The sequence below is a fragment of the Tachysurus vachellii genome, chromosome 9, assembly GCF_030014155.1.
Source record: "Tachysurus vachellii isolate PV-2020 chromosome 9, HZAU_Pvac_v1, whole genome shotgun sequence".
NCBI classification, from domain to species: Eukaryota; Metazoa; Chordata; class Actinopteri; order Siluriformes; family Bagridae; genus Tachysurus; species Tachysurus vachellii.
Genome location: NC_083468.1, coordinates 22387951 through 22409879, shown reverse-complemented (window position 1 = coordinate 22409879; position 21929 = coordinate 22387951). Strand labels below are relative to the sequence as shown.

At 36.8% G+C, this 21929-nt stretch overlaps 2 protein-coding genes across 2 annotated transcripts; one reads left to right on the top strand and one right to left on the bottom strand.

The window, feature by feature from the left end:
• Positions 1-24: 24 nt before the first annotated feature.
• trpc6b (transient receptor potential cation channel, subfamily C, member 6b) lies at positions 25-12896 on the bottom strand. Its single transcript, XM_060878673.1, has 12 exons — positions 12660-12896; positions 8970-9735; positions 7590-7772; positions 7268-7432; positions 6588-6804; positions 5291-5518; positions 3689-3953; positions 2241-2436; positions 1446-1649; positions 1021-1077; positions 472-547; positions 25-326 (listed from the first exon to the last, which is right to left on the bottom strand). Exons 1-12 carry the CDS (start codon positions 12794-12796, stop codon positions 193-195), a joined length of 2628 nt encoding a protein of 875 aa, XP_060734656.1. The 5' UTR covers positions 12797-12896; the 3' UTR covers positions 25-192.
• A 2925-nt stretch (positions 12897-15821) lies between these two features.
• On the top strand, positions 15822-19959 carry rnf7 (ring finger protein 7). The gene is made up of 3 exons (XM_060878274.1): positions 15822-16058; positions 18870-18917; positions 19539-19959. Exons 1-3 carry the CDS (start codon positions 15881-15883, stop codon positions 19655-19657), a joined length of 345 nt encoding a protein of 114 aa, XP_060734257.1. The 5' UTR covers positions 15822-15880; the 3' UTR covers positions 19658-19959.
• Positions 19960-21929: the final 1970 nt, after the last annotated feature.

The following is a 21929-nucleotide window of genomic DNA, read 5'->3' as shown; positions in this document are numbered from 1 at the left end:
CGTACAAAGATTTAATTAGGCTGTTTATCAGCATGTACCATTCACTTAGAATTTCCACTTCAGACAACTGTTCTTAGACAACATAACTTCCACTACAGACAACTGTTGTTCTAAGGCATCTGTTGAAGCAGTCCCTTAAAACCAGCTGGCCATATGCAACATTACATACATAGGAGCTCTGTGTGTGACAGACTAATGATTATGCTGCCTGCCGAGTGTTTCTGCCAGTGTCCTGATCATCTCTGCCAATTCTTCTGTCTCATTAGACTTCTCCAATAGCTCGTAGCGCAAACTTGAGATATCCTGCTTTATCTCCTTCAGCTCCCCTGTAGAGTGAGAGAGACACAGTTAGTATGCAGGCATCATATTTCTTAAAGCTCTGTAGAAAGCCTTTTTTTTCTTCAGATAGAGTAGGAAGCTAAAGCAAATTTGTGTATTTGTGTATTCAGAAATAACAATGACATACTGTACCTTCATTTACCTCATCACTCTCTTTGTCCATCTGTGCTTTTATTATATATCTTTTGATTAATCGCTTCATGATCCTCTGTCAGGGAAAATTGTGCACTCAATGTCAAAGAAAGACAGTGACAAATGTCAAACAAACACGTTTATCAAACATGTATTATTTAAGGCATTTAATCCCACATACATTTCCTAGCTTTCCACAACCCTGAAAAAGGATAAATTTGGTAATGAATGTGAATGAATGAACTCAATAAGAATCTTAAAATGTATCTTCATCCAATTTGTAAAATTATAAACTTCAGGGTTCTTTTTTTTTTTTTTTTTTTTTTAATCAAATCAGCCTGCATTAATTGTTTCCATTGTGAAGAAAGAAACAGTGTTAGACGTTAGACATATTTTTTAATAATTCGGCCTAACTTTGATCAGCATTTCTTTTCTTTTTTTCTTAAGGCATTTATACTATAAAATGTATAGCACTGAATAAAGTTCTCATATTCACATTCACTGGGAAAAGGTGTGATTAAGCATGTTGTAAAGGTGTCGGCGTTTTACCCGATAACGACTCGATTGAGGCGATCCTGCATAATTTGATTCTTTTTGTTCACCCAGCTGAAATAACAACAGATATCTTTTGTTTATTTCAACACAAATTCATGACTTTCTTACTTTGTTATTGTACAATAGCCTCATATAACTATTACCAGTGTTTTACAATTAATTTACAGTGTTTTAATTACACTGTGACTTCCAGTATACGTCTTTTATTATGCATTTCAATATACGTATCTCTGTAAAATCTATATAATATACACAAGGTGCAACTACTTAACTAAATTTTTCAGATAAAATATTCTTCCTAGTATTTCTTTCTTCCTGGATTATGTATGATTGTTGCTGTGGTCAATGAGAAACTGATCGTGATTACAGTTAAGTACATGTTACTTTAACAAAACAAATTCTCTTTCATTTCATCTTACTTCATTGAGCTCTGTGTCCTCCTTCAGACTGTCCTTGTGACGGTGCAGAGGTGTTAACAAGAGATTCTTGATTTTTTGACTCAGGCTGAGCACAGACTTGGGGCTGGGAATTAAATTATAAGGTACTGGCAAAGTTCCACCTTCCTCAAAGTAGGAGAACCACAGCTTAGCTCGAGCAAACTTCCACTCCACATCTGCATCATCCTGTCAGAGGAAATGAGTCTCATAAAGGAAATTTGGCCTACAAAAATGACCTTTATGTTAAACATGGTGTGAGTGAAAGTGATTGCAGGCGCATAATTTATAGAGAAGACTTTATTAATAAAAATCTAGAAAGTAACTGTTGCTGATATGCTGCTTTTGGAAATTATTTAGATGTGGACAAAACATTGGCATTTGACAATGGACCAATTTATCAGAATATTGAATGAATGAATCATGTAATATTTAAAAATGCTAACAATTCATTTTAGAACCTAATCTTATATATTTAATCTCTCTCTCTCTCTCTCTCTCTCTCTCTCTCTCTCTCTCTCTCTCTCTCTCTCTCTCTCTCTTACAAACTTATTACAAAATCTTTACACGAAGCAACAACTTAAGGTTAATCAGATGCATACACAAGTTTGAGGTTTTTAAAAATTAGACAAAACTAGGAACTTATCATAAAAATGGAACAATAACAGGGATATATTCTGTAAAAATTACATTAACCAAGAAATGTAAAGCTTACAATAAGCAGGATATGTAAAGTGTGCGTGTGTGTGTGTGTGTGTGTGTGTTGTTTGTCTAGATTACCTCAATTTCCTGAAAGGAGCTGTTGATCATAGCGATGAGCATGTTGAGGAGGACGATAACCATGATAACATTGTAAACTCCATAAAGGACATAGCCAATATTTTCTATGAATTTATGTCCATTATTAATGACAACTGATTTGACCTCTGAAAGTCCAAAAATAGCCCAGAACAACGTTTTAAAGCTCTCTTCAACACTGGAAGAAAAAAAAAAAGTGTTATTTAAGTGTGGGAAAAAAATTCAACACAAACTGATGTTAGTCTATCTCTCTCAAACCACAGTGACAACACAAGAAAGTTAGTTATGAGGAAACAGAAGAAACTGTAGCCCTATAAATGTATATTTTCTCAATCTGCAATTAGTTGAACCACAATAAATATATGCATCCCCTAGAACTGCAAATAATAATCTGAGGGATTTTTGGAATATTCTAAATGAATTACAATGTCCCATAAATTAGATATAGTCTCATCCAAGAACCTGATATACTTTCATATACTGTACATTGTTTATGATTGTCCAGGGTATGACTAAATTCTCATGGCCAGTTTGCATAAACACTCTTCATTCCACTCGTTGTAATTCAATCAATTTGCCAAACACCCACATGCAGAATGTCTTTAAATGTTAGTGCCAACATAATCCATGTGACATTCTAAAACAAGACATTTTCAGAGGGACGTCTAAAAAACATTTAGCAAAGTAGTTTTCAGATCAATTCAAATTTTATTTGTGTAGCTGTGGACATTGTCACAAAGCAGCTTTACAGGAATAGAAAAATATTGAATGAATAAAATTAATATTTTAAAATGTTAATTTATATTTATCCCTAATGAGCCAAAGTCAACAGTGGCAAAGAAAAACTTCCTAAGACATTGAAATGAAATCCCAGCGAGTACCCATTATTGGGATTATGTTATTATAACTATAGTATAGCGCCTCACTCATTGTATTCTACATCAACATTTATTCCTAAAAATATTGTTCGATACTGTAGAAATAATGTACATAACTATAATGTAGCACCTTAACCACAGTGGCACTTATACTTTGGCTTATATAAAGCTTGGTATCTTATTTTTTTTTACCTTTGTTTCATGTTTCTATGCACATTTACTTCAGACAGATTTGTAAAAAAAAATCTGAATAGTATAAAAATAAATGAATCAAATTGAATTGGATCACAGTGAAATTATAAAATATGATGATGCATTGGGTTGATTCTAATGGTCTTTTTGTAATCAACTAATAGTAAAGTCAAAGAGTCAAAGAGTCGATAGTTGATAAAGTTGATAAACTTTAGTTGATAAACCCCCTTGATTTTGAATTTTAGTAACACAACCTCCTGCTCTAATTGTTAATTCAGCATGTTGTTTTTAAATCCTTAATGTGAACAAATGTTCACAGCAGTTTCCAATCAAAATCACAACAGATCCCAAACTACTCACGTTGTGAAGGCGTTGTTTTGTTTCGCTCCAAGGTAGTAGGAGTAGAGATTAAACATGCCGAACATAAAGGCCACAAACACCATAATAAAGATCACCATGAACTTAAAGATGTCTTTGACAGTCCTGCCCAGAGAGATCTGCAGCGGGCCAAAGCTCTCATTGGCTGGCAGGATGTAGGCGATCCGCGAGAAGCTCAATACTACAGCAATGGCATATAGACCCTCTGAGATCAGCTGGGGGTCAGAGGGCACCCAATAGATGCGTGCTACAAAGAAAACACAAGTCTGGTCAGTCAAATGCTGTCTCTGGCTAAAATGTCACAAGTGGCAAATGTGGAAAATGCAAATAAGAAGCTACATGTTTTCAAAAGAAGGCATGTTTCTAATATAAAATATTTATTTTTATAATCACTGTGACAATGATACAATATATTTTTGCTAAGAGTAGAGTGTAGAAAAATATAGTGACATTACATTGTGATTTTTTTTAATTAACAAAAATGCTCTGTACTAACATTATAAACTAGTAACAAGTTTAACAATGGCACAACGACAGCACAGAAGAAAAGCTACTAGGAGGGGGCTTGTCCTTAAGAGTCCTTTAACAAGCATGTTCAGTGAGGAAAATTGAGATATTTTTTAATTTAATTCAATTTAAGTCTTACTGTAGGCAAAATGTAGGAACTGCACACCAATGACTACTCATTAAATTAAAGGACAGACATGTTTCAAAATAGATCCATCCCATCCATATTCTGTAGCACTTATCCTATACAGGGAGCCTGAAGTGCTGATGACACCCTGGAGACACACCAACACAATCACACACACTCATACACCCATTCATAAAATAAAGACAATTTGGAAATGCCAGTTAGCCTACCACACAAGTCTTTGGACTATGGGAGGAAACCTAAGTACCCAGAGGAACCCCCTGAAGCATGGGAAGAACATGCAAGCTCAGCACACAATATACCAGCCTCCAATCCTGTGGGTGAAGGCCAATGTGCTAACCACAAAATCACTATGCCTCCTTTAAAACAGATCATGGTTTAAAATTTATCAAAATAAAATTCAATATAACTTGTCTCTACTTGCTAGCTGTGTTTCCATATTGCTTGTTAGAACATAATTTTTATGGGAAATTGTTTGATTTGAGATGATTATTTGATTTGAAATACTTGGCCATGTTACATCTAGAGCTCCAGCAGGCTGTAAACAAGTCCTGAGGAGACACATCTGTCCAGTTATAAAGTGCTCCAAAATAATGAGACAGGAAATGCCCAGACTTTGACAGTCAAACAGTAGATGCCAACACCTATACCACTAGGAGGCCTGAACAAACAGGATGCTTTGTAAATCACTGAAATCACTGTGAAAGTATAGGATGTCCGAATTAAGATACCCCTCTGAACTTTAGTACTGTACATCTAAGTATTTTGTTTATTGAAATGTACATATTATACTTGAACATTTTTTTTCTTAAACCCTTAACATAAGCACTCTATAGAAAAATATACAATATACAGAAAAATATACAATTTAGTTCTTTAGTTCCTCACTTCCTCCTCTGACCCAATCACCATTTTCTAGACAAACTTACCTAAGCGATAATACTCAATCTCGTAAGGCAATGTTACGTTAGTGAGGTTGGTGTAGTGCTCATCGACATAACTCTGTGCAGCGTACGCATGCCAGAAAGCCATGAATCTTGCTATGAATGACGATACAAAGATTGCCAGCATCCCAAAGTCCAACAGATTCCAGGGTTCCAACAGATATTCCCGAGGGCCTTGAGACCAGATCTCCTTGCATTCAGCCCAAATCATTCCTTTAAAATGGATGAACAAGACACATTTAATTCAAACGATATGTGATCAATGAAGCTAGGAAAAAAGCAGAGATAGTAAATTTAAAGAGCTCTGTCACAAAAAAGTCTATTCATCATATGCGATTATGAAGAAAGTGAACGATTTAATCATCACAAAGCAATACTGCATAATAGACTCTAAATCTTCTCATGCTTTTTAGAAGTATGAGAGGCACTACTGTAATTCACAGACCTCTAATAGAAAAAAATGGAAAAACTTATGGTCCACTGTTGTCCTTACTTTATTTAATAAGGGGTACTTTTAAGCCAGGCTTCTAATGTGGGTTGTTGATATAACCAACATCAAATAGCAAATGTTCTTGAGTTATGTAAGTGCAACAGTGTGTGGAAAGTGACCTGTGACTCTGGACAGAAATGTTATAGAGGAGTAGATGAAGGTAGGCTGGTGAGGTAGGTAGTCTTTGTGAACAGAATGTGTGGTTAAGTGAATTTCAAGTGTTGGAGAATCATTTGAGTTCAAGTTCAAAGAAAAATGCGTTTTAGCAAAAGCAATGACAGTACTGTATCCTGCATGTCTGTGAAATAAAAATTCATTAAAATGAATCTAGTATTGCTAACATTGCTTTGCAAAGAAGCGTTCTTTAATGTTTTTACGACATTTTAAAAGGTTTATATTAATTAAATCTTCAGTAAAATGCTTTATTCTGGTCCCGGTAGTGGTGGGTCCAGTGAGCACTGGGTGTGAAGCAGGAATACACACTGGATGGGATGGTCCATATCTGGGCACTATGCACTTACACTTTCATAGCAAGGAGCAATGCACTGTAGATGCTTTTGAGTGGTAAAAACAGAGAAAAAAGAGGAAAGCGACATGTGACACTGTGCATAGTCAATTATTTGATCTCAGGATCCAGTCTATTTTAATATTATTATCTCATTTAAAAAAATAATTTCCAGTTACAGAAATAAGTGATGTTTGTTGTGTTTCATCAGATCTGCTGTAACACTGTGGATTGCAACACTCATGACTATTCCTGCACCCTGGGAAAATTAAAAGAACAAATCAAACCTATGACCCAGGAAATGATCAGCATCTCCATCCAGGTGAAAGGGGTAGTTTTCATGCGGAACAGCTGTGTAGGATGGTCATGTATGGTCATGTTTGGAAGAAGAGTCGTTCCATCAAACCGATCTGCTGCATTCATAACCAGGAGACCAAGGAAGATGGTGAATGAAGCTGCATGGGCCACAAATTTCAGGAAAGGACCACGAATGATCTTCCCTAACTGCAAATCAAATAAATACATAGAAAAGAGTAATTTGTTTAAAATCAGTCTTGCATAATATTCATTAAAATATTCAAATGTTGTATTTCAGCTGCTTGATTGATAAAGCATATTTGTGAAATAATTATTATATTACAGACCTTACTCTAAACCTTTTTAAACAAAATTTCTATTCAGAAAAATAAGTATGTTTCTATCTATTCATAATAAAAACGTATTGGCCTTTATTAGTATTTAGTATTAATATTAGTATTTATTTTTCTTTTAGAAGTGGATTTCTTTTTTGTTTTCAGTAGAAATGAGTTGACATTACAGTCTGTAATAATCTACAGATCTTTTAGTCAGATTGTTGGTTTAATAGGTGCTGGAACGTTCTTTTACATCCTAATGTGGCATTTACAGTATAGCTGTTCCTCTGTCAAAATCTAAGGCTTAGCAAAGGTCTTGTCTACTGCAGGCCGACCTTGCTTGAGGGTGCTATCCAGTACAACAGAGCCAGGATTGGCAGTCCAACGGCCACCCCAAACACCACCAGCAACTTCACAGCGGTAGTCTGCTGCCGGAGCCCAGACAGATTTTCATACCAAATGGAGAGGAGCTGCTGCTGACAGTTTGGATGAGCTACAAACTGTGTGGGAGGAATTGAAACATTAAACAATGTAAGAGGCAAGGAGTTTATTTTATCCATGTCAGCTGCAGAACTGATGGATCTTATTAAATCAAATCCAATTAAGACCTTTTTTAAAAGGCTGTGCAAAAATAAAAACATGTTTCAGAGATTTCACCTTTTTGAGCTCATATTTGATGGCCAGTTTTAGACGAATAAGGCTCGGTCTGCCTGTTTTGTCGTTGCTGTTTAACTCTGTGTCTCCATTCAAGATGGCTCCCACCTCTTCTGTGTTCCGGCATAAGTCCAAAAGTCCGACCACGAAGTCTTTGCATTGCATAGACAACTTTTTATAATCATTCTAGAAACGAAAATCAGTACATTGATAACTGTAACATCATTGTATTTTCACATGCCTAAAACATACTTTGAACAAATGTGCAGCTCTATGAGCAGCTTATTAACATAGCAGTTCCATTTTGTCTTTTCACACATAGTGCCTAAATAAAATGGGCCTTGTGAAGAACTAGAGCGCATTTGGAAATGGCATCATGTTTTACTCATGATGGTTCACAGCATGGGCTTTGAGCTGTAATACATATGATTAACCACATGACATGATACCATATATTAGAAACCTTAAAGAAATCAGAGTGGTGATTTCTCTCTGAAAAGAGAGAAAAAGAAAAATTGCATTTAATAACTTTAATTCTGCTTTGCTTATATATGTGTTTAACATTAAAGACTGTACAACGTCAAAGTACAATGGTGTATATTCACATCAATTCCCACTCTGCCCCTCACACGATTTCACCATTACTAGAGCATTTATTGTGTACAGTTCCTCCTCCATAACCCCATACACTAAATAACTCACATAAGGAGTCATATAGAGATTCTATTGAAAAAAAAATACTATTTGTTTAACTTCATTTATAATTTTATCTTAAGCAGGGTCTTGGTGGATTTAGAGTCTGTCCCAAAAATCTGGGCATGAAGCAGGAAGACAAATAATTGAAAAACCTTGAATTGAATTCACACACTGGTACAAATCTATGGACAATTTAGTATAGCCAATACACCTGTCTTTCATTCACCTACTGTTTTGGCAGTCTGAAGGAAACTGGAGGAGAAATGGGGAACCAGGAAACCCAGAACTGCAAAGCAGCAACATTACACTCTACACCAGGAATGGTTAATGTAATTGGAAATTAATTACATTATATCTCTTAATAATAATAATAAATTGTTGAAGTCAATGGCAACAGAATCAGTGAGAAAATATACTTTAAACAGGAAGGAAGCTATTGAACAACAAAATTCTGACATTTGAGCATGCAGTGAAAGTAAAAATGTCCTTAAACTTTTAACCCATTCTTAAGATATAGCGCTAACAAGAATCTCGAACGGACGTACTGCCTTCTAGGTTTCTAGAAGGTCAGCCCTATTATATTATTAAGACTAGTTCTCATCAATAATCACTGAGGCCTGGGTATTGACTTGATTTGCTGAATCCCTACAGTACCCTAGATCTGCTACAAGCATAGAAGGCCCTTACCTTGAACTCTTTCTCTACATTGGCCAGTACAGCCAGCTCGTTGCTAAGCTCCAGCGCAGTCAGTACAGGGTCTTCACTGGAGAGCGAGAGGTAGGCTGGGCTGGCCAGACCCTTGTAGGCATTGATACGGGAACGAGAGTGACTGAAAGAGTCGTGCCTCTGGTGGTAGACACAGGTGTTACATTTGCAGAAGTAGTCATGTGGCCGCTCAATGCGAGCTCCCTTCAGTAACAGGATGTGTACAATTTCATACTCATGGCAGTGAGAGGCCAGGATGATGGGTGTAATGTCTTGTGAAAAACGCATTCCGTCATCATCATAGGCGAAGAAATCATCATTTGTTTCAGCTTGCAGGGTGCTGTTGGTTAGCTTTGATGTGTCTGCAAAGGCTTGGTGAGCCAATATGGCTTCCACAATTCGGATGTAACCTTTGCTGATGGCCAGAAGCAGAGCATCACCTATCCTGGCAAGGTTGTCCTTCTTCAACAGTAGCTCTGTCACCTCCAAGTGCTCATTGGCCACTGCCAACTGTAGCGCATTCTGCCCCATATAGTCCACACAGTTGATATTAAGTTCAGGAAGTTCTTCCAGCATCTTACGGACAACAGGAATGTTTCCGTACTCAGCTGCCTCAAGAAATAATTCTTCAGCCAGCGATAGGCTGTTGCAGTGAGCGCCAAACATATATGCCGGACGGCGCATGGCCAAGCGACGACTCTTTGCCAACATCTGGCTCTGGGTAATTTTTCTGTCAGCATTGGTTCTCCTATAAGTGGGAAAAACAATTAAACGAAACCGAGGTGCTTTGTTTTAATCAAGGCAAATATGACTGTCACTTGAGCCAATTAATGACTGCAATGATTTGTCCACATTACAAAATGTCAAGTGCTTCTAATATGCCTCAATTTAGTTACTTTTAACAAATTTGCACTAAGACTGTCTTTCACCTCTTTAATCAAAATGATCAGCTCATGGAAGCATTCACTCTTTGGTTAAATCTGGTTTGATTACTGTGTTTCTGTAAAATAAAAAATATGATAATGAAATGAATACTAAAGTGCACTCTTTTTTAGAACTTTTCTCCTCTTGGCAGAGGCATGTACACCAAGAATGCCACAGGAGAGACAGCATGGCGAGGGACTCTGACTCAGTGTCCACAGATTTCAGAGACTAATGGTGCAGAATGAAAAGGCTTCTGCTGTCTGAGTCACAGCTCATAAACTGCCCTGAGTCCAATTAATAACAAAAAAGTTGGGTCCAACTGATGGCGTAAAAGCTTGTCGTTTGCTGTAGCTCTGTCCCAGCAGTATTCTCTGTGGGTGTTTAATTCGATAAACATTCAATATGAACTGTGCATCTTGGCACACCCACCTTTAATTAGTAATCATGTTGTAAATATCGCTTCTCTTCTTGAGAAAGGAAATGTCAAAGCATTTTGATTTTAAAGCATGATAACATTTTTTGTTTAATAGTTTTGGAAAAGTACACAGAGATTTTAGACTGCCATGTAAATTAGATGATTTATGAATATGCGGTTTGACATAGTGAGACGGTGGTACATTCCATTTGGATAGAGATTGTGAAACTGTGAATATTAGTGTGTTTGTACTCAAATGTGATTCTCAAATGTGAAACAAGTTCTTGTTATTGAATGACACAAAAACGTTTAACACAAAATCAAAGAATTAATATAGAGAGTTTTTGTTTGTTTGTTTGTTTGCTTTGCCTTAGAAATGAAGCTACATAACCATAAAGGATGTTCGTGTTTCTATTTTAAACCATGCTGTCATGTGAAATCTGTGGGTTCACTAGCTAGTTCTCCCAATAATGCAATCTATGAAATGATGAGAATGTTGATGAAATCGAGCTTATAACTTTCCCATGTTATACTTATGTATAAATAAATTGAAGGAAATGAGATGTGAAATCAGCTAATTTTTCAATGTGTAATAAACTCTCTCTCTCACACACACGCACACCCACACACACACACACGCACACACACACACACACACTTGCCTGGCAGACATAACACATTCTATACTATTGATTCCCTTGCACCCAGCTAACAAAGCAGTTAGCCCTAGGTCCAAGGCCCTTTAATTGATTTTCATTTCTATAATCAATGATCATCAGCTTTATAGCTTGTACACTGTCAGAAAAAGCATTCGGTATGGGTGAAGTTTTGTTCACCAAGGCAATTCTGTACCTTAATGAGGTTTTGCTACAATTACGTTTTTATCACCGAGTATGCAAATTAGTGTACCACTTCAGTGACAAGTATTTGATTAAAAAAATGCTTATAATTGAAGCCCTAAACAAAATCCACATTATGTATCACCATTTTGTAGATACATTTATAGGCCAACACTAGTTGGCTTAAAGGTAAGATTTTATCATGTGAAACAGCCATATCCATATTTAAGATTTAAAAAAATGATTCTAGATTTCTTGGGAAAACATACAGGTTTGATGCGGAACCCTACAACATTGGTTCCTTATCAGACAACCTCTTCTGTAATCTAGGAACTATTAACTATCCAAGTAACCAGTTAACCCTTTTGTATGAATTAATGCTGTTTTTCTTTTAAATCAGTTTATTGTATTTTTGTCCTTAAATGTATAAAAATTGGCTAAAATGCACATTCTTATAATCCTATTATCTGCAAGTAGAAACTAAAGTACAAATCTCTTATATATCCAAAGAATCTTTTATTCTTCAAGAGCATTTACCATTTTTTGAGGAGTTTAAGTTTATACAGACATTGTGTTTAAATTAGTCTTGTTCACTGTAAAACATTTACAGTTATATACTGACAGCATGGTTGGCTATATATATATATATATATATATATATATATATATATATATATATATATATATATATAAATATATATATATATATAGTGGAAACGATGCAAATGAACAAAGGTTAGAGGTCTTGCTCAAGGAAGCAAATGAACAACCATATCAGGTTGGTGCTGCTGGGATTTATCTAAGCTTAATCACTAAGACACCACAACTAGCTCAAACATGTTGCACTGATTAAACCCCTTCCACCACTAAATCACCCAGATGAATTTCTGTGTTTTCTTTTAGTAAAACGATCCAATACTTTACTGACGTCGACACAAGGAGAATAATGCGTTAAGATGCATTATGAATTGTACAATTTAGGAATTTCACTGTAAATCAATGCACTGTTCTAATTGCACAATCCTTTACAGTACAATCCTGTAAAATCATACGTCAGTAATTCGACTTAAAGTAAATACTGTAAAATTGACTGCATTTTTGTGTTCTGTCCTTTGCGCGTAACTCGTGCGCATTGCGCGTAATGTTGGCTACATGTGTTCCACTTTGTGCTTTGCAGATTAAGTGACATTCCGTAAAATTACCGGGTCCTGGTATATATATTCAATAAAACTTCCTTGTTGAAATCGATACTTGTAATAGTGCGATGGAATGAGATTAAATACTATTAACTATTAAACTATTAAATAAAATAAAATATATATATAAAGTTCATAAATGGCGCCGCTTATTTAATATCCTGTTCATGTATTATTGAATGTTGTGCATGCATTGGCGTGGTGTTGCTTCCTGGCACTAACAGGGTTTTGAAGATGAACACATTTTACTGTATATATATAAGACAAAACGGATTGACTGAGAGCGGATGGAACTCACCTTAGGTAAGTAGATCGTTGTCGAAAAATTGCGTGTCTGTCCTCACATGGTTCTTTCGTTGTTCCGTGGTCTACACTGGGTTTCCGGGCTGAACTTTGTTCTGGAGGTAAGCCCTCAAAGCACATCGGTCTCCTCATGACTTAAAGACCTTGCAGAGCAGACAATCCGCGGTAGAACAGTCCATGTGCTTCATTTAAGGTTGTCTTACTTCGTGCCTTTCATATTAAAACCGATGCGAACGAGACCATTTGCCCTGCCAGTGGATGGAAGAGAGACATTTAACACCCGCATCCTTGAAGCTGGCCGGATGCCCGGACTCCACGCATTAACATCACACACGCTGAGGGATGCTCAGGAGCGCGTGCTTCTTGTGCATGAATGAAACGCAAAAAAAATGTATCTTAAACTCTTTCCTAAGCGTCTTTTTTTAATATATATAGTACTGTGTTCTTTGTGTTCATTGTAAATTCAAGAATGCGTTTGTAGACAAATCAGTTAATCATTCATGTCCCTGTCAGGTTTATGGTGAATTCAGTACCCATTCTGGGAGCAAAAGTTGGGACCCAGGTGCATCACAGGGTACCATGCACACTCACATTTGCATACTCATTCACTCCTAGAATATTTAGCATAGTCATAGTCACTGAGACACAACCTAAGAACCTGTAAGAAATCTATACGAATACAGGGAGAACATGCAACACCCCACAGATTTCATGTGGTTCTATCTTCATGATTATGGATTGTTTTCCTTTAGCTATGGTGGTATTTGAACTATGAACCATCAAACATGAACAATTTGTTCAACTGTCAGTATTGTAATCGACTTTTGGTTGGACCTGGTATAGAAAGATCTCTTGGTGTGCTGCAATTTCATTTAGCAATATGGAGTGGTTTGTCAGTGGATTGCTTAAACAGAACTATCAAAAAATACAGTGGTATCCAACATGCTTGACAAATTTAAAAGAAAATATCTTGCTCACCAGTTTGTAATAATGTATAATGTATAGTGCAGTTTATTGGGTTTTTCATGTTTAATACAGGATTTTATATTATTACAACATTTTAACGTCTCCAATTGGCTCCTTGGCAGATGAAATTAATTTATGTTACATAAAGTTCATCCACAGTGCATTCAAACCTTATGCATGCACTCAGTGTTTTAGGTATATGGAAACAAGTTGGTAAACAGCTAGTGTCCTTACAAAATTTGGAAGCATTTGGAACTTAAAGCTGAATGTGTTCATCTGAATGTGAACTTTAGAAGAAACCCTCACATACCCCCCAAATAATTATACAGAGCTCACCTGTCAACACTGTTTGCATGTCCCGTAATCACCCTGGACCTCCCCTAGCAATCTGCCCTCAGTTCCCTTACTCAAACAGCTTAGACCCTTCAGATTTGCCTCATTGGAGGTGATTAAACGTGTACAGTTCACCTCAGTCAATGTTGGTCCAGCGCTACACTTATATATTATTGAGTCCCTTCTCACTTCTTTCGTCACAGTCTGATGGAGACTGCAGAGAGAATTATAGTCTGTAACCTTCCCAACCTCCGCCATCTGTATGACTTCAGGACTCGATAAATAAGCAAAATAATTGCAGACCTCTTTCACCCAGGCTATCAGGGAAATTACAATTAAGACCACAAATCAGAGGAACAGCTGGTGCCCTCCAAACGACATATTTTATCAGTCATATCTAACTCTGAAGCATATAATCATTTATAAACAGACACATTGCAGATGATGCCCTGGGGTTGATATCCACGCATAGGGCATGTTCACAGAGTTGGAGTGATCATCAGGTAACAATACTATTCCTAAACATCATTGAAAAATTCATGATTTAGTCCTGAAAGATTCATTTAGTAACCAGGGTCACAGTGGACACAAAACCACAAGGACCTAATCCATTATGTAGGACCACTGTAATGTTTTTACTTTCTTTGATTACTTTGTTGATTACAAACATATCACTTAAACAACAGTGAACTGCAAAAGAAATATATCTAAGTAAGCAAAAATATCTTGAATATTTGCAAATTCATTTAATGTCTATTTGAATGCTTTAAAGCAAATATAAGATTATTAATCCTATTTCTAAACATATGATCTTGTAGACATAAAGAATGTTTTAAAACATTGTCTTATAAAGGGAGACGTATTAACCGAAAATTGAATTTTTGAGCTTTGTTCCCTTGGGTTTCTTCATAATCATGCAGATTGTTCATCTCTCAGGTTTGCCTTGCTAGCAACAAACGTTTTCCTGTGTATACTCAATGTGTCGTTCCGAACCGATAACGTATTCAATGTCTTTATTAGGTAAATACTTGGAGAGCTGTAGATAAAAAGTTAATCACTGGTTATGTTTTTGGGAGGCTGGATCACATGCAGCTGATACCAAGGTCCTGTAATAACCATCTAGTTCCCCACTGGGGACCCATTATCTAAATCAGATTAATCAATGCTGCAACCCCCTTCTTGTTATTCTGTAAATTCTTATTAAGTAACAAAGAGAAGGAATGGGACAAGGCTTCACAGTGCACAGCTATATGTGGATAGGCCTGTACTGTAGATCCAAATGATAATAGATAATATAGCTTTCACTATATACCACTTGTTTACTTTTTACATATGGTTGTGGAAAACATACCGAAGACACTGAATCTCAGTTATAAAATCACACGTCATGTCAAACTTCAATCACCTTTATCACACCCTTTAGTTTTATCACCTAATTCTATAAAACTTCTATAAAATAGATTTATCGTGAAACCGATCATGTGAAAAACGATAGAAAACTAAACATTTAAATAGAAAACTAAAAATTTAAATAAAAAACTAAAAATTAAAATTAAAAACTAAAAATGACATTTTTTTTTTAATTAAAATAAAAAATAAAAACTTTTCTAAATTTCTCATTGACTAACATGGGAATGGGCGTGGTTACAGTTGTACTTCAGCCAATCGCTAGAGGTCCTCATAGACAGTTTGGGCTTCACTATTATATAGTCGTTGCTCCTGCCACAATTTATTTTATACGTAATCGAACGGCATGTCAGAATGACCCGCCCCTTTTCGAGGGTTATATTTGCATACAGCCCGTTGATTGGCCATTTTGGAGTATGTAGCCAATCGTAGCGCAGAAGGCGGGATTCGTTGAAATTCTTGTAAAACTTAATAACACGGCGGCCATTTTGTAAATGTTGCTCTGGTGCCATGGCGGAGATGGATGACGGCGATGAGCCGGGTTTAGTGCACACGCATAGCGGTTTATCGTCTTCATCCAAGTCGGGGGGAGATAAAATGTTTTCTCTTAAGAAGTGGAATGCGGTGGCAATGTGGAGCTGGGATGTCGAGTGTGATACTTGCGCCATTTGTAGGGTGCAAGTAATGGGTAAGTGTTGCTAACACTAGGTGCTAACACTAGGAGCTAACTGGCTATTTAACCGTTTGTCACTACAGACAGCTAGTTAGCCGACTAGCTCAGTTAGGTAGCTGCTTTGCTTACAGATTATTACTGTTCTTACGTCTTCTAATGAATGCAGAAGTAAAAGACACAAAGAAAACTGTCAGGTGTTCGTGTTTGGACTTTAATGTGCAACACAGATATAAGATGTACCGAATCGTTTTCACATAAGATGTACCGAATCGTTTTCACATAAGATGTACCGAATCGTTTTCACATAAGATGTACCGAATCGTTTTCACATAAGATGTACCGAATCGTTTTCACATAAGATGTACCGAATCGTTTTCACATAAGATGTACCGAATCGTTTTCACATAAGATGTACCGAATCGTTTTCACATAAGATGTACCGAATCGTTTTCACATAAGATGTACCGAATCGTTTTCACATAAGATGTACCGAATCGTTTTCACATAAGATGTACCGAATCGTTTTCACATAAGATGTACCGAATCGTTTTCACATAAGATGTACCGAATCGTTTTCACATAAGATGTACCGAATCGTTTTCACATAAGATGTACCGAATCGTTTTCACATAAGATGTACCGAATCGTTTTCACATAAGATGTACCGAATCGTTTTCACATAAGATGTACCGAATCGTTTTCACATAAGATGTACCGAATCGTTTTCACATAAGATGTACCGAATCGTTTTACTTGATTCATTGTAATCTTTTGTAAGCTTTAATATGTGCTGTAATCATTCATAGAAAGATGTTTTTTATGATCCTTAATCATTTATGGAAATGTATGATCCAGTGATGGCAATTCTTTTCAGGGAGAAGTTCTATACATGCTTAGAAAATCACCAGATGACGTCATGGACTATTTTGTATAGTCATTCAATCGTTAATATCATTTGTATATTAACAATAGAATAATATAAGTTTCAAAATGGCAAACAAAAATAGCTTCAGTTATAGCAGGACAGTACTTTTATGGCATCACGACCTTTTATTATTTCTAAATTATTTACAGAATAATTTTGAGGTTGTTAAAAAAAAAAAGTCACAGCTTACAACCCAGTTTGTCAAATCATACAATGCACAAAAAGTTTGTACTCTTTTTGTGAGTAAGGGGCTTTTTACACCTGGTCACTTTATGCGTTTTCTGTGATCGGATAGCTATACTAAGCTAAATGCCCTCCGAAACGTTTTTGAGACGGATATAAATCCGATCATTCAGATCACTTCAGGAGGTGGTCTGGGACGCATTTTAGATGAAACTGGACAGGTGGACAGGTGTTTGTTCAAGCCACATACGTCAGCTCTGTACTCCTCCCACTCGCAAGTGATCTTTCACCCAGGTGTCTTGTTGGGTCTTAAAATGCACTGCTGCTGCCAGCGAAAATGCAGCAAACAGTAAACACTGTTTTTTGTAGCTTAACCGTTGTAAAAAGTTTTTTAGTCTTCTTTTTGATTGCATTCTGAAATCCGCATACACCAAAACGTGTTCCATTTCAATTACCCTGGAAATGAGGTCAAATATATTTGCATTTTGGGCGAGAGTAAAAAGATCGGATTGATATCAGATTCGCCAGTATGCATTTATGTGGCCTAATGTAAATGGAACAGTTTTAACAAATCAGATAGCTATTGGATCAGAGAAAACACATGAAGTGACCAGGTGTAAAAAGGCCCTAAAAGTGTAGCAAAAGAGTATGCAATTACTGGGACATGCCAACACCGCATATAACGAAATATTTCATTTATATAACACCTCATATTTTCCTCCTCGTTGCATTTCAGCTTTTCTTCCTTCATTCTTCTTTATACAATTTTTAACTACATCATTTAGTCCCATTAAATTTTTTTCACTAGGTCCTTTTTTGCTTTAAATAATCCTACAATAAATGAGTTCAAGAAATCTTGCATCAAAGTCATAAAATTTGCAACTTTATTCTTGAGCTTGTATTTGTTTCCTTCTAGCATCAGCAGCCATGTGTATCGCGATATCGCCACATAATTTAATAGTCTTTACATTGCCATAGTACAGTGAATTGCTCAGGCATGATTACCTCAAAGGCATTAATAAACTTAATTATAAGTTAATTAGGTACATTGATCACATAGGTGTGCTTTGACGGTATTAGTAATGGTGAAAGCATAATTTTTGGCAGCTGTTTTGAAGGTTCATTAATTTTCAGCACAGTGTATGCTAACGGCATCTGTCGGTTAAAAGGATGAAGTACAGATGGTGGTCTGCTGCATGTTAGTGGAGAACACAGCAGGTTTCGAGCTTCTGGCTCATGCGTCTGTATTTGTCTTGTGTTTCCAAAAAAAAGTTATTAAAGTCATTTGGAAACGCCAGCTAATGCTGGAAAAAGAAACAATTTCTTTTAAGCATACTTTTAGAATATTTTCCATATATTTATAAAGGACCAATTTGCAAGTGGAAAAGCTGATGTTGTGTTCGAATGGGTTGGATCATTTTCAGCACAACACTGTCATCTATTGGTGTTTGAATGGGTGTGTGTGTGGTGCTATGTTTGCTCCTGCTTTTGGTTGTTGGACTTTCCTCACAGTAACTTTTAAGGTGACCAGTCATGCCAAAATCAACACACCAGACTTGCCTTGTCAGCAATCAGAATGATCCACAATCCAAATATTTATGGTCTCCCCTAGGTCATGATGATGAATGAGTTATCGTCTGCATTTGTCTACCTTAAATTAGGCTAAATAGTACCTAATAAAGTGACCACTGAGTTTTGTTTGTTTGTTAATCTTGCAGATGCCTGTTTAAGATGTCAGGCAGAAAACAAACAGGAGGACTGTGTTGGTAAGGAATTCAGTTTCAGCACACCATAGTTTTTAAATCAATACACACTTGGAAACTGCAAATGGCATCCAGTCAGCTTGAGTTAACTAGAGTAGCATAACATAAGTAAAAATGTTGTCAATCAAGCCTAGAAATGGTGCATGACACCATTGTCCACAAGTCCTTATTAATGTACAGTTCCCATATTCTGCATTGATTTTATTTTATAAATTCAATTTATAAAATTATTGTGGCTTGATGTAACATTACCTGTTATAGCGCATTACATGGCATAGGCTGACACTGGATATATCTGTGTTACTTACTGACTGTAGTATGTTTTTATGCCTGTCATTGTGTCCTGCATCTCTATCCTCTAAATCTTGTAGGTCTACACATGGTAGTGGCAGTTACAAAGCATAAATGAGTAATGAACAGAAATAATATCCTTATTAATTCAAGCTAGATTCTAACGACCATTTCTTATGAGGGACCTTAAAAACTGTTTGTGAGCATTTACACTTCACAACCAAGCTCATTTGTTTCTGTACAGACAATAAAAATAAGTGTTCTTGGTTACATTTTCTGGCTAAGCACGGCATGTATGTGATGTGTTGATTAATCTCTCCCTACCTTTCTCAGTTGTATGGGGAGAGTGCAACCACTCCTTCCATAACTGCTGCATGTCTCTGTGGGTGAAGCAGAACAATCGATGTCCACTATGCCAACAAGACTGGGTTGTGCAGAGGATTGGCAAGTGAAGATGTCATGTCATATCCACCGTGTTCTTCATCCTCTCTGACCCTGCCTGGCTCTAGGACACACAGGACTTAATCTTCAGCTGTGCAAAAAAACTCCAGTGTGTATATGTTTGAGACTGTAAAATGGAGTGTGTGGACTTCACCAGAACAACAGCTGATGCCTGTTGATGCCTGTTTGTGCTCTGCCTCTCAGTCCTACAGTAAAATACATGAGACTGAAGCACTACATCGTCACTGCAGCGTCTGAAAGGTTCAGTGAATGTGAGTTTAAATTATGTTGTAATAAAAAGTGAAATATTAAAGCCTGATACAAGTCTTTGCTTGAAAAGTGAGAACACGGAAATCACACTTGGGTGCCTAGTCTATAGGGCTGTTTAATTTCTGTGACTCATGAATAGATCCAACTGCTGGAAGTAACCCAAACAGACCATGCAGTGTCGGGGAGATTAATGTCCTGTCTTAAGGAATGTATTTATTAGTTGCCGTTATTAAAGGAATAATTTGATCTAAATCTTCTTTCCTCAACTCGATCTTCAGCTAGGTAACATCTTCAAGGTAACATAGTCTAATGTCTTAAGCAGAAAGGTACTTTTTATTAATACAAATTGTATGTCTTCTGGTTAAGGTCGTGTGTATATATTAAACAAGGTCCTGAGGTGAATCCCACAATCACTGGCAGTTATGGTGAAATATAGTCACAAGCCCCCTCTGCATTGTGTTATGACCTTTTCAGGTCCTATACGTTCAGCAGACCCCAGCACAGGAATTAAAGACCTCGCTGTCATTTTTTCTGAAAGTCAAAATTGAGCATTATAACCAACACCAAAATTCCATGTTCTAATAATAATTAAACAGAAGCTTGAGTATTTCTCTGTGTTGGAGCTACCCCATTAGTTAAGTAGATAAATAAGAACATTAGTCTACACTGCTTTTCTGGTAAATATTTTTTAATTATTTTAATGTTGCATCTTGTAATAAAGTATTACTATTTCCAGAAAATAAAAATAAAAGCTAGGGTGAGGAGCTCGGTCACTCGGGAGGAGCTCAGAGTAGAGCCGCTGTTCCTCGACATCGAGAGGAGTCAGCTGAGGTGGCTCGGGCATCTGTTCCGGATGCCTCCTGGACGCCTCCCTGAGGAGGTGTTCCGGGCATGCCCAAACGGGAGGAGGACCCGGGGAAGACCTAGGACACGCTGAAGGGACTATGTCTCTCGGCTGGCCTGGGAACGCCTTGGTATTCCCCCGGAAGAGCTGGAGGAAGTGTCTGGGGAGAGGGAAGTCTGGGCGTCCCTGCTTAGACTGCTGCCCCCGACCCGGCCCTGGATAAGCGGTAGAAAATGGATGGATAAAAATCAAGTCAAGTCAAGAAGCTTTTATTGTCATTTCAACCATATATAGCTGTTGCAGTACATAGTGAAATGAGACAACGTTTCTCCAGTATCATGGTGCTACATAAAACAAAGACAGGGCTAAAGACTTGAAAATAAAAGCACTGTTGCTAATTCTAACTGAGCCTGTAATATACAGGAATAATGGTACTAATTGTGTTCCTACACCTCACTTGAAGTATCTTCAACATGAATTACACAACTGAAATATTTCAGGAGGCAATGTTAGCTACTGTGATGCTTGCAGTAAATAAAGCATTGCAGTAAGCCATTGCCAGTTGAGCAGAACACTTAACATAAACACTTAACATGCCTTGGTTGCAATTCCAATATACCTGGCTAATGGTACAACAATCAATACAGTAGTAATCAAGAAACAATGAAACACAGGGAAAAAAACAATGTTCTACTGTTGGTTGTTTTCACAATAGGTTTCAGGGTCTGTAATTCTTTTAGTTTTATTCAGTGGGGAAACTTGCAGACTGTCACTTTAATAACTAAATAACAATTGCTTCTTCATATACATTTGGGATGAACTGGAACACTGAATGAACTCCAGGACTCCACTAATGTTCTCAGGACTCCTGAATGAACACAAATCCTCACAACCACACTCCAAAATGTAGTGGAAAGATTTCCCAGGAGATGACTGTTAGCTCGTGTAGCTATTCGTCCATCCAGTGGTGTAGACCACAGCTGTACAATTATCACATGAAACTTAACAACTATAACAGTATATACATGTAAATTGCAGATGAAAACAAAAAGTTAATACAAAGATTAATATAATACAAGAATAATATTAGATATATGTAAATGTGTTTGTATTTAGTAGTTTGTTTGCAGCCATAGCTCTTTATCCAAGGACGGTGCATAGTTCTTGTG